Source organism: Sebastes fasciatus, chromosome 11 (genome assembly GCF_043250625.1).
Source record: "Sebastes fasciatus isolate fSebFas1 chromosome 11, fSebFas1.pri, whole genome shotgun sequence".
Taxonomy (NCBI): Eukaryota; Metazoa; Chordata; class Actinopteri; order Perciformes; family Sebastidae; genus Sebastes; species Sebastes fasciatus.
This window is the reverse complement of record NC_133805.1, coordinates 2526212-2539726: the sequence shown is the minus strand read 5'-3', so window position 1 is coordinate 2539726 and position 13515 is coordinate 2526212. Positions and strand designations below refer to the sequence as shown.

The 13515-nt window shown below is 40.7% G+C and overlaps 1 protein-coding gene across 6 annotated transcripts in view; it reads right to left on the bottom strand.

The window, feature by feature from the left end:
* Nucleotides 1-12214, bottom strand: part of LOC141776381 (verrucotoxin subunit beta-like) — a 48074-nt gene extending 35860 nt beyond the window's left edge. The window contains exons 1-4 of one of the 6 annotated variants that reach the window (XM_074649908.1): nt 12020-12213; nt 10165-10202; nt 8215-8388; nt 4912-7819 (exon numbers count right to left, since the gene is read on the bottom strand). In XM_074649908.1, the coding sequence (XP_074506009.1) occupies nt 4912-7553 (2642 nt within the window). In that variant the 5' untranslated portion in view covers nt 7554-7819; nt 8215-8388; nt 10165-10202; nt 12020-12213. Of the gene's footprint in view, nt 1-4911; nt 7820-8214; nt 8389-10164; nt 10203-12019 lie in introns of those variants that run through there. The other 5 variants (XM_074649906.1, XM_074649904.1, XM_074649910.1 and 2 more) reach the window with 5 other exon arrangements.
* Between the last annotated feature and the right edge of the window lie 1301 nt (nt 12215-13515).

The window sequence follows — 13515 nt, the reverse complement described above, 5'->3', positions numbered from 1 at the left end:
TCACCTTTTGTAAATATTGGCGCTGCTTGCACTTTGGGAGGTCGGCATAATAAAAGGGACTAATACAACGTTTTTCGACTACGCCAGTGTTTTCATGTTGTACGGAGTTTTGAAGTAGAAGCCCGCGACATATGGTGTCAGAAGTGGGATGGCTAGTCGGAAGGACATAACCACACGGGAGCGCACGGGACTGCGTTCCCAACGGCGAGGGCGGTCAGAGGACGGCGCGGCAGCCAAGGTGGACCCGGCTGGGGAGACAGATCATACTACGACGTCCTCAGAGGAGGATGAGGAGGGGGGCAGGTACGGAGCAGATCTCATATCACCTGCAGCTCCATCATCAACAGCGGGGCCAGGGGAAGAACTACTGACAGTGATGAGAGACTTCTGTCATCTTGTTGCACTCCCTGTTGACTGACTGTACTGTCATGAATGTCATCCTGCTGGGTCGACGACACGTTGTGACGACATTCATAACAACACAGTCAGACGACACGTTGTGACGACATTCATAACAACACAGACAGACGACACGTTGTGACGACTTAGAATAAAGTGCATTGTGGCGAGAACCAACTTCAACATAATTTTGGTGCCCACATTATAATTAATATATATTGATAATTCTATTAACATTAATGTAATTGATATTAATATTATCTTTAATGTTTGCTAATAACCAGACCAGCTAAGACCTGTGTCTCCAACAGATGTTGAGTAGAAGTATAAAGTAGCAGAAAATGGAAATACTCAAATAATGTACAAGTACCTCAGAACTGTACTTCAGTACACTAGTTGAGTAAATGTACTCAGTTACTCTCCAGCGCTGCTGTAGGATGGATTGAAGTGAATGTCAGCAGTGTAACGAGTGACATGGAAGGTCCCGGAAGAGAAAACGTAGCTGCAGAAGGTAAAGAAGGCCACACGGACACATTAGAGGTCAACAGACAACACTTGAGGCAATAATAACATTTCTTGATTGTTTATTAGTTAATGATTTCTCCATCTTTCAGTGGGAGCCACCACATTACCCCACAGGACAATAAAATGTATGTCAGTACACATCAGTATCAGGAATGATTAAAATGATTCATGCATTCAAATCTCAGACAAAATAAACTTAATAGATAATGTTAAAATAAGCAGGAAGCTGATAACCCAGTGCAAAAACAAATATGAACAATGTTAACTGGGTGCAAAATAAATATATTTAAACCTTTATGTAAAAAATACAAAAATAAAACAAGTTATTATTGTTGAGTGGAGCTTTACGACAGTTTTACAATCAATGAACAGGTGTCTCAGCCTCTGAGGCTTTCAGGTACTTTTCTTTGTTCTTTAAGTTCATTTTACTCAAATTTGTTCTTCTGATTTAAATGTACTTTCCAGTAACATTTTCCTTATTCATTGTTTATCATGTAATAACGTCTCCATTACTCAGTAAACACCACCTTATTACTACAGGACAAGAATAACATAATTCAATACACATCAATATAATAAGTAATTAACATAAATCACATTCATTTTCAAATCTCAAAGAAAATAAAGTGAAGAGCATAAAAATGAAACTTAAAAACTTAACAAGAAGCAGATATTCATGTTTAAAAACCTGTATAGACCTTTTTACTGTTTGTAAACAATAACGACGTCTGTAAGTGTGCACACACAGTTTGGCAATGGAGATATGGTGGAGTGCAATAGACCGTCAAGCTGTGCAAGGACAATAACCACCAAAGATCGCGAATGCAACCTAAACAAATTGACTTTCCAGGTCTGTGTGCTATTAGTGAGAAAGTAGAAGACTTTAGCAAATAGCCCAATGTTCAGTGGCCTGATATATACACGTATTTGTTTGAGAAACCAGCGTGTAAGTTTACACCAGCAAGAAATTACAAGCATACAAGTCAGTAGATGCTTCCAACTACGTTATCTGTGGTGAAATACCATGACATAGACTCCGATTTTTGAGTTTATTGAGTTTCAAAATGGGCGATACAAATAGGAGTATTTTTTTGATCGTGTCCTCAGTCCAGCGGTAGTCATCACGTTTAATAGCTTGCAGCCATAGAAGTGTTTTGGTTTAACGAGTGACCGTGTTAACTGGTGACTCTCAACCGAATGCGCTTTGGTTGCTCATAGTGACAGTAAAGAACATACTGTATATTGATAAGAAGTGAAAGCCAATTGTTCGTTCCATTGCAACATCAGCACACAGCAGCAAAGCTATGCTTCCGCCATTTTGGACTGAAAGTGACTGCCAGACGGCAGTAAACATCTGCCTACAAAGTGCCGTACAAAAGTAAAACAAAATTATTTCTATTCTATTGTCACATTCTACCCAAAATGGCCTGTGTTGAACAATAAAATATTATGAATAACATAAGCATTTTCAGTCCAAAATGGCGGCAGCGGCTGTTGTCAAAAAAACACCAGAGGTTCACCTCTTTGCTTCAAGCCTTCAATCAATTTTAAATACCTACTCATCTGCCTAGTTTACATTACTGAGCAACTGTGTATTAAAAACTAAAATCTGGTCCTCTCTCAAGGTTACAAGGTGGAGAGGAGGTTGTGTTGCTCTGGCTCTATCTATCTGGCGTGGAGAGGAGGTTGTGTTGCTCTGGCTCTATCTATCTGGCGTTGAGAGGAGGTTGTGTTGCTCTGGCTCTATCTATCTGGTGTGGAGAGGAGGTTGTGTTGCTCTGGCTCTATCTATCTGGCGTGGAGAGGAGGTTGTGTTGCTCTGGCTCTATCTATCTGGCGTGGAGAGGAGGTTGTGTTGCTCTGGCTCTATCTATCTGGCGTTGAGAGGAGGTTGTGTTGCTCTGGCTCTATCTATCTGGCGTGGAGAGGAGGTCGTGTTGCTCTGGCTCTATGTGGCGTGGAGAGGAGGTTGTGTTGCTCTGGCTCTATCTGTCTGGCGTGGAGAGGAGGTTGTGTTGCTCTGGCTCTATCTATCTGGCATGGAGAGGAGGTTGTGTTGCTCTGGCTCTATCTATGGCGTGGAGAGGAGGTTGTGTTGCTCTGGCTCTATCTATCTGGCGTGGAGAGGAGGTTGTGTTGCTCTGGCTCTATCTATCTGGCGTTGAGAGGAGGTTGTGTTGCTCTGGCTCTATCTATCTGGCGTGGAGAGGACGTCGTGTTGCTCTGGCTCTATGTGGCGTGGAGAGGAGGTTGTGTTGCTCTGGCTCTATCTATCTGGCGTGGAGAGGAGGTTGTGTTGCTCTGGCTCTATCTATCTGGCATGGAGAGGAGGTTGTGTTGCTCTGGCTCTATCTATCTGGAGTGGAGAGGAGGTTGTGTTGCTCTGGCTCTATCTATCTGGCGTGGAGAGGAGGTTGTGTTGCTCTGGCTCTATCTATCTGGCGTTGAGAGGAGGTTGTGTTGCTCTGGCTCTATCTATCTGGCGTGGAGAGGAGGTCGTGTTGCTCTGGCTCTACGTGGCGTGGAGAGGAGGTTGTGTTGCTCTGGCTCTATCTATCTGGCGTGGAGAGGAGGTTGTGTTGCTCTGGCTCTATCTATCTGGCATGGAGAGGAGGTTGTGTTGCTCTGGCTCTATCTATCTGGAGTGGAGAGGAGGTTGTGTTGCTCTGGCTCTATCTATCTGGCGTGGAGAGGAGGTTGTGTTGCTCTGGCTCTATCTATCTGGCGTTGAGAGGAGGTTGTGTTGCTCTGGCACTATCTATCTGGCGTGGAGAGGAGGTCGTGTTGCTCTGGCTCTACGTGGCGTGGAGAGGAGGTTGTGTTGCTCTGGCTCTATCTATCTAGCGTGGAGAGGAGGTTGTGTTGCTCTGGCTGTTGGGCATACAAATAAAATTGACTTTACGTGACTTTTTTATTATCTATGCCGAACATTTACGTAAGTTACTACGAGCGACCAAGGACACATTCGGCTGAACATCACCAGTTAACAAAGGTCACTTGTTAAATCGAAACACCAGTTCCTTTGAAACGGTCGTGATCCTGTTGGAATTCTGTAGAACGTGAGTCTGCTGTTGGAATATCGATTCAGATACTGAACATGGAACAGCCAGCCATTTTGATGCTGTTAGCAGTTTAAATTAAATGTTTAAAGCTCGCGTACACGTCTGGATGGCTGGGGCAAAATGACACTTTAGTTGCCAAAACGTGCACGTACATTTTTCATGATGTTGGCTGTCAAAGGGTCTATTGAACGATGTCAACTGGGCGCAGTGTAAAAATAATAATGTTTAAATGATCATAACAGAAAGTACTATCACATTTTCAGTGTTCAGGTTTGCTGAGTTAATAGAGCTGCAGATTTAAACATTTAAAGTTAATGCTTTTTACTTTTTGGTAAACAGAACATGCAAAAACTCGTGCAGGAATGTTTGTACAAAAGAAAACTGTAAGTTACTGCAAGTAACTCTTTGTCTCACTGTTCCTTTTTAAGACTAGTAAGTACCTAACTCGACAATTCCAGCCTAACTTTGCCTCAGATCTCTCTACATCAATCAGCATGTCAATGTACTTTCGAGTGGAGAGAGGATCTGGCTTCAGTGTTCTCTCTTTAAGTCTGTTTAAACACTCAGCAGAGCTCTCCATCAGATTTACCACCTGAGTGTGCAAACGATAATATTCAGCCCTCAGTTTTTCAACCAACGCCTCATCAGGTTTCTTAGCCTCTGAAGGTTGTAGGTACTTTTCTTTCAGCTCTTTCACCGTACATTTTTCTTTAACCTTCTCATACTCCCACCTGTACTTTTGAGATCCAGTACCAGAAATATCTACTTTAACAGGCATTTAGAAGGCGACTTCAAACTCAAAGTTCTCATTTCTGTTGATCTCTTCCTTATGACGTTGAAGCTTTACAGCTGTCTCTTTTAGCTCTCCCGCCTAGCTAACGCAACTTTAAGCTGCTCCTGTAAATTCTCAAATGGATTCTCGAACTGCTTTCTTTCTCTGAGGGCCTCCTTTGTCATTGTCAAGCTTTTGGTTTCTATGACATTCAGAGCAACAAAGAACCTCTTCATGCCTTTTGTCCCCATGTTCCAACACATCTGTTCAAAGCCCACATCTTCATCTTCATCACTCATGTTGTCTGCTGCAGATGATTTGTTGTCTGCAAACAACGCAGAATTGTTGAATTTGAAGTGAATTGGCAGCCCGCCTTTTGTTCTAGGACATGAGAAACCTGAAGCATTGATTGCCTCTAGAACTGCTGGTTGCTGGCCGTCTGCAAGTGTCACCAGAATCCGGATGTTTTCTGCCACATCTTCGCCAAAGATCGAGAGCACAGAATCAAACACACATTCCTCTGATGGTGTGAATTCTGCTAAAGCAGCCGGAGCTACAAAACACACAGCGTCAATGTCACTGACGCCGTGCTCAGCAGAGAAGAGATTACGCAGATGTTCAATGATCTCCTCGTCTCTTTCTATGCCTCTTGTACCTCCAAACCCTGGAGTGTCCGCAATGGTCAGTGAGTGATCTATTTTAAAACCATCCTGGTGGTTGATCTTGTACACAGTGACTTCAGAGGTCTGGCTTTCAGCTAGTGATCTCAGTTGATCTTCATCAATTAATTGAAATCTGAAAGTGTCCTCCCACTCCACACCAACAATGTAGTTGATCATTCCATTGATCAGAGTGGACTTTCCTGATCCAGTCGCTCCGAAAAGCACAATAGTGCGATTTTGCCTCGTGCTTTCTTTGCCAAAGTTAAACCTTCGGCATCCATCGATGTCCATATCTTCTTCCATATCTTCTTCTGTCAGAGTCAGTTGATAAACTGAGGGAGACTCGTGATTCATCCTTTTGCTTGTACTTTTAAGGAATTCTGTGAGTGTTGTTGTGCAGACATTGACAGTGATGCTCTCTTTGCTTCTGCCGTCTACACCACAATCACATCGGACTCTGACGACATATTCTGTCTCTGACTGAAGCCCTGAAATGATCGCCTTTTCAGCTCTTGACATCATTTGGCTCCATTGGAGTTCTTCCTCTTTCACCCTGTTGTCCTTTACGGCGTACTCCAGGATGTAGCTCAGGATGTGGACACCTTGTCCAAGATCAGCAGGTTTCTCCCAACTAACTGATATCTCACTTGAGTTTGGTTCAACTTGAGGTTTTCCAGGAGGGCTGCAAGGTAAGGTTTTAATGGAACCACTGACTTCATTGGCTGGCCCAACCCAACCTGCTGAGGTCACTGCTCTGCATCTGAACATATACTCTGTGTTAGGACTCAGATCGCTCACTGTGACTTCTCCAGCTGTTGATGCTGTCTTCTGTTTCCATCCTTCCTCTCCAGTGACACAGTACTCAACAGAGTAGGAGGTGATGTTCTCTGCTCCAAATCTGGGTGGTGAAATCTTCAGTGTCACACTGTTGTGGTTTATATCACCTACTGTTACCGTTTCAGGTTTTGAAGGCGGCTCAAAGTTCTCATTGTCTGGAAAGCCGTCTTTATAAAAGTAGATGCTTGAACCTTTCTGTGTCTCATTTGTTGATCCCACTGTCAAGAACTTAATGTTCTTGTTCTCCTTGTTGGCCTCTGCAAAGTCACTGAAGAGCTTTGCTTTATTCCTCATCACACCTGCTACTTCTTTTGAGGCGTACCATTGTTCCTTCTCTACATCCTGAGTGCGTGGATCTTGAGGGTCGTCTGGTGTTTGTTTTAAGTAGTTTGATAAAGTTGAGAGGTATGGTTCAGCACTTCCCAGCGAGGTGAAAACAAAACACACAGCATGCTCTGTATTGAGAATTTCTTCGTGAAGACCATTTTCAGATGGAACGATCTTGGTGTTTTTCATCATGTTGGTGAAAGACTTCAATGTGTTGACTTCTTTCTTTTTACAGTCCATCCACTCGTTCAGATTTTTGCTGTTGAAAGGAGAAGAGCATCTCTTCTTCAAGATCCCAGCGAGCACAGCCTCCTCTTCTCCTCCTCCTCGGATTAATGGAAGTTTCTTTGCCAAGGTTCGTTGGAGTTCCAGTCTGAACTCAGAGCACATCTCTTTAAAGGTTTTAATCTTTTCGCCAATTTGTGGGAACTGCTGTGCAGTGGTGGTTTTTAATGCATCATTGCACCTCATTTCCAGCTCACTGAAGTCCTCCAGGACACGCTGGGATTCTTGAACTAATCTTATACTTATCTGACGTACGAGTTTAGCAGCAGAAGAATCTAAAGTTGTCAGTGGCAACAGCCAGACTTTCATCGGTACGGCGTTTTCTCCGTTGGCTCCCAGCAATTTTGGCAGACTTTGGTAGACTTCCACTGCATCCTGAAAGGATGTCGGAGGTTTCTGAAGGGAAAAGTCTCCAAAGAATCTGCAGGAGAATTTCTCAACATTTTCTTTGTCCTTGTCTTCCATTTTCAGCGAACCTTCACCCTCTATCGCAATGCAAGGAATCTTCTTGATCATGGCTTTCAAGTTACCCTGAATGTCTTGATGATCTTCCTTTACAGACACCTCACGGTCAAAGACAAAGAAGGCTTGTGCCCCATAAAGGATACCAGTGACTACATGTGTTGCTAATCCTTTATCAAAGACCTCACCATGCTTCATATTAACTTTTCCAAGATGATTCATCGACAGTTCCTGGAACTTTGTGGTAGCTTTGTAATTCAGTGTTACTCTGGCCTGATTTTTTTAATTCTTACTATCGTTCAGGTATTTTGCCGATCCTCCAACCTCAACCAGTCCACCTAAGAAACTTGCTTTCAGAGATGCTTCGACATTTAGTGCTGAAGATTTATCTGCAATGGATTCAGATGCAACTATCTCAAAGTCACTGCTAGGTTTTGGTCTTTCTCTTGTATCTTTTCCAAGGGCATCACAGTCCCACAGTGTCAAGCCTGCAAAAGTAGAAGCAAACATCAGCGTCCAGAACCAGCTAGACAGGAGAAGGTGTTGTTATGTCATACCAGACAGATTAGATGCTAAAAACAAATTCAATTGAAGGTGAATGTCTCAGCATCCTGCTCACCATACTTGAAAATTGTGGAATTGTTTTTTCAGTTATATAATTCCTCCGAGAGGGTGTATGATAATGAAGAGAGCCCTTCTTGGGTGATTACAACAATAAATATTAAAAGGATTTCATGGCTTGGATATAAGGTGGATAACTAATAAGAATAAAGGAGCAGAACTGATCAACAGATCTTTGTCTGTGTGAAACATTGTTGAATATAAATTGAAATACTGAATTGTGGTTGTGAAGCATTAAATATCTACACATGTAAATCCTTACCAGGGACGAGTGAGTCTTTACGGCAGTCGTATAACATCCCGAGGCTGAAAGGCCGGCCAAGCGCTGCCACCTCCATTATCCCACTGGCTTTAGAGGCCACCGCTCAGTCTTAACTGGACAAAATGAACAGCAGTTCACTTTTCGGACTCTTCTGCTGTCCAACCCGTCATTTGTCTGTGTGATATAAAAATATTTATCATTATTATAAAATATTTGGTAATATCATGTCCAACACACACTGATGCCCTTTCACTCCTACAGAGATGCAAAATGACCACAAAGAGACTCAAACGACCATAAAGAGACGCAAAATGACCTCAAAAAGAAGCAAATGACTACAACGAGGTGCAAAACAACTACAAAGAGAAACAAAAACTACTCAAAAGAGATTCAAAACGGCTTTAAAGAGACACAAAAGTGCTGGTGCCTGCAGGCAGCAGAGGGGCGTAAAGATGGACAGACGGACAGACAGTGACCTCAGCAGCCTGTTTGAAGCCTCGGAAATGCAAAGATCTGACTCCCAGCGTGGAAACCAACCATTTCAGGGATTTATAAAAGATCAATATGATTACAGTTGTATGAAACCGAATGTACAACCAAACAGGTGCAGTTTACTAAACATGAAGGTGACAAACAGCAGCAGAATGCAGACATGGTCTTCTTCAGTTCTCTCCATTGTCTCTTTAAGTCAGGGAGGAAGTGAACCAGCCTGTGGAGTTTTCTGTTTTCGGTAGTAGGCACAGCACAGCAACGCCTCTACTTCTAAGTCTAAGAAGAGTCAACCTCCCTCAGAAGCTGCTGCTCAACTTTTACAGATGCACCACAGAGAGCATCCTGACCAACTGCATGACAGCCTGGTACAGCAGCTGCACCAAAGCTGCCAAAAAAGCCCTGCAGCGTGTTGTGAAAACATCATCAAGGACAGCACTCATCCCAGACACAACCTGTTTAAGCTTCTCCCATCAGGCAGGCGCTTCAGATCAATCTACACACGCACAAACAGACTTAAAAGCAGCTTTTTCCCAACTGCCATAAACCTCCTGAACTCTGACATCTCCTCTGTCTGAGTTGAACACGTGCAACAAAACCTGTCAGAACTTAAATCTACTGTTACGGACATGTGCAATAACACGTTGGTCTCTTTGTGCAATGCAAATACTGTAAATCTACTGTTACAGATATGTGCAATAACATATGCTGATCACTTTGTGCAATAATTATCTGATGCTGTGCAATAATTATATAATTATCTGACGGACACTTTGTGCAATAATCTGGCAAAACTGTAATCTGGAAAAACTGTCATCTCGCCAATACACATATTGTACTTTTATACTGTATTATCTTTTATATTTTTATATTTATATTGTATTATCTCTTTTTATACTGTATTATCTTTTCATTAGCACCTATAGGATTGTCACAATCTAATTTCGTTGTACTACACAATGACAATAAAGGGCTTGAATCTTGAATCTGTTTACATTCAGTGTTTTGTGTATCCTTGTGTAAATCCTTCAGCTCTAACATACATGTGACATGTATTTCCTTCATTTTGCAACATTTGCAAAGCTGATTATTTGAATGTCTTAAATCCTTCATTGTAGTGTAACCGAGCGTCCTGGGTTCACCAACTGTGTACAATTAATAAAACAATAAACAGGACAGTAGACCATATAGCATGTCCAGCAGCAACCGCAGCCCTTTTATTGCTGTCAAGCTACAAAAATAACTACAATGCAATAATTACTTTAATTACTTTTCTCTTTAGTTTATTTCAGACCTTTACAACAGTTTTCATGTTGATCCAACAAACACTTGCTTTAATTAATACTGAGGCCTACAGTCTGCAGAGCGCACCTCAAGGATCATTCGGATTTATTATAACTTGCATTTAATTTTAGTACTTTTGTCCATCATTTGTTTCAGTTATAATAACTTTGTACTCACCTAGTTAATATCTGAGATCTGGGAACAAGTTGACATCACTAAAAAGAAGAAACACAGTGAGACAGGTTAGAAACAAACAGGTGGAATAACAACATCCTATTTTTTTGTTGGTATGTTTCCATGTTTTTATATCTCATCTTGTCTCGCCATCTTTGTCTGTTTCTAAGCACTGTTGTATAAATAAAGTTTACTTGCTCGCCTACTGTCACTAGTGTTCAATAATCTGCTGAGACACAACTGCAAAGAGATTAAAGTTAATACTAACACAATAATGTACTTAATATCTTTTGTCAGTCTATTTACTGTAAATATAAATATATTCATCAATAGATAGACATATTTATTCCACACACTCTTGCATTACTTCACACTGCTAACCAGACTGAAATCTCTGTCAACAACTTAACCTGTATAGATAAAGTAAGATTGTTGTATAGTCGTTGTTAATGTGTACATACTGTATATCTATTTATTTATTGTCAACCAGTTGTCTTTACAAAAACACCTGTAAATATTTTTCTGCTATCTGAAATGGTCTAAATGGTAAATTGATAGTTAATTGAACTTAGTTAATATTTATTTTACTGTTAACGATGAAATGATAGTTAATAATGTTAACAATTTATTTGTAATGCTTTAATTTCTGTTAATTGATCAGTAGTTTGTGAATATGAAATAATTAGTAATAATTTACATATTGTGTCATAGCTGATAGGAGACGATAACAATTACATTCCGATTACATTAGTAAAGTATTTATTAACCTTTTATTGTGTACCTATTTTATATACTATATTAAATATTTGTTATGATGACCAGATGATATGTAAACTTTTAAGAAATAGTAACATCTATAAACATTACATAGATAGATGGACCAGAAACCAATTATTAACCATTAACCAAGTATTAAATATCTAAATAATGTTCATATATGCTTTACAAAGTATTTATTAAGCATTGAACAAGGTATTATAATCATCAGTTGTAACTTTATAACAGCCATCAATATAATGTTTATAGACTGTTCACAAACAAATTAATTAACCATTAATGAAGTAATGTTTATAGATGTTTTACAAACAATTTCTTAAAGGTTTACAAATCATTTTATAACCATTAACACATTTATAATATAGTATATCAAATAGTATGTGTGCAACAATAAACTGTTACAATAACATATTATAAAATTACTAATAATAAGTGAAACAAATTAATTATAATTTCACGGTTTCTTAACAGTAAAATAACTATTTATTAAATTTTAATTAAATATCAATTTACCATTTATAAATGATGGTTATTATAAAGTGTTACCCACAATCCTCTGCGCAGTGGATATATGAGCAAGAGGGTCAAAGTAGTATGTAATCAATTGTTTGCAAACTGCATGCAACAGTATGCACTTTGTAAGGGCAGCTGCAGTATGTACTAAGAGTAAAAAGAAAAAGTATGGAAGCCTTCATCTGTGCTGCTGCTGTCAGGATTAAAACCTGTACAATACTTTCCTCTAGTGGCTGCTACAACACACTGCTTCAAACACCACCATCTTCTACAACTGTTGCTGCTGCTTGTCAAGTTACATACAACAGGAAGTTTGTACAGGATGAGTGAACTGAAAGGCCTCAAGTCCACAGATATTTTTATGTTGTTGTTGTCAGGTTAATGTCAGTTGATAAGAAATGTTACTTGTTTTTCAGTATCTTAAGAACTACATGGTATAAAATCGTCAATTATTATTTGTATTGCCCCCCCAAAAAAATCTCAAATCACAACTCACAATCTGGTTTTGACTAAATTTGACCAAACATTTAGTTTAGTGTATTTTAGCGTTGTAGGACAGTGTACTCACCAGTGTTTGGCAGACATTCTGCTGCTTTGTTGACAAAAACTTGATGGATTCAGTTGAAATTGTCTTCAGACTTGTCTCGACCGCAGCGCTGCTGTCTCTGAGACTGACTTTCACTTTCATCAGAGGAAATGTACTTCAAAGCTCTCCTCTTTCAGTGTTGCTCCACCTCTCAGGTGGTAGCGGGCTTCCTTCACATGATGAAAGATTTGCTCTTCCCTCACCGTGGTACGGCGCAGAGCCCTGCAGAGGCAGCATGTAAAATATCTCCCCAAAAAGAGTGCATAGTATCGGGTTCCATATGTGCCAAACTTATGTCACGTCTATTTGTCTATGTAATAATAATGGCTGTCTATGTCGACTGAACATGAGACACAACATTTGTCTGTCTATTCAACTTTGAACTGCAATGTGACACACACACACACACACACACACACACACACACACACACACACACACACACACACCTCTGCTCCCAAACATTATTGTTTAGACGGAGGTGTAGAATTTATATGTAAAATACCCCGAGGTTAAAGGGGCTATAAATGTCTTCTCTGGTGAAGAATGTTGTTAATTGTAATTTTCTATGTCAGTAATACGCCCAGGAGAGGGTCTATTAGTTTAAAAGGGGGTCATCTTGACCTGCTGAAGTCAGTCTTGTCTTGGTTTGGTTACAGAGAAGGTAACATTCAGTGAACTCACAGATTACATTTTGGATTGTTTTGTTTTTTTTGCCTGTTTCTGACAGAAAAGTATGGAGTTATTGAGGAACTCAATTTTCAGTGCTATTTGATGTTTTTGTACATAGCTTATTTTCTATTTTTTCACCTTTTGTAAATATTGGCGCTGCTTGCACTTTGGGAGGCCGGCATAATAAAAGGGACTAATACAACGTTTTTCGACTACGCCAGTGTTTTCATGTTGTACGGAGTTTTGAGGTAGAACCCCGCGACATATGGTGTCAGAAGTGGGATGGCTAGTCGGAAGGACATAACCACACGGGAGCGCACGGGACTGCGTTCCCAACGGCAAGGGCAGTCAGAGGAGGGCGCGGCAGCCAGGGTGGACCCGGCTGGGGAGACAGATCATACTACGACGTCCTCAGAGGAGGATGAGGAGGGGGGCAGGTACGGAGCAGATCTCATAGCACCTGCAGCTCCATCATCATCAGGGTGGCCAGGGGAAGAACTACTGACAGGGATGAGAGACTTCTGTCATCTTATTGCACTCCCTGTTGACTGACTGCACTGTCATGAATGTCATCCTGCTGGGTCGACGACACATTGTGACGACATTCATAACAACACAGTCAGACGACACGTTGTGACGACATTCATAACAACACAGTCAGATGACACGTTGTGACGACATTCATAACAACACAGTCAGACGACACGTTGTGACGACTTAGAATAAAGTGCATTGTGGCGAGAACCAACACCAACATAATTTTGGTGTCCACATTATTATTAATATATATTGATAATTCTATTAAC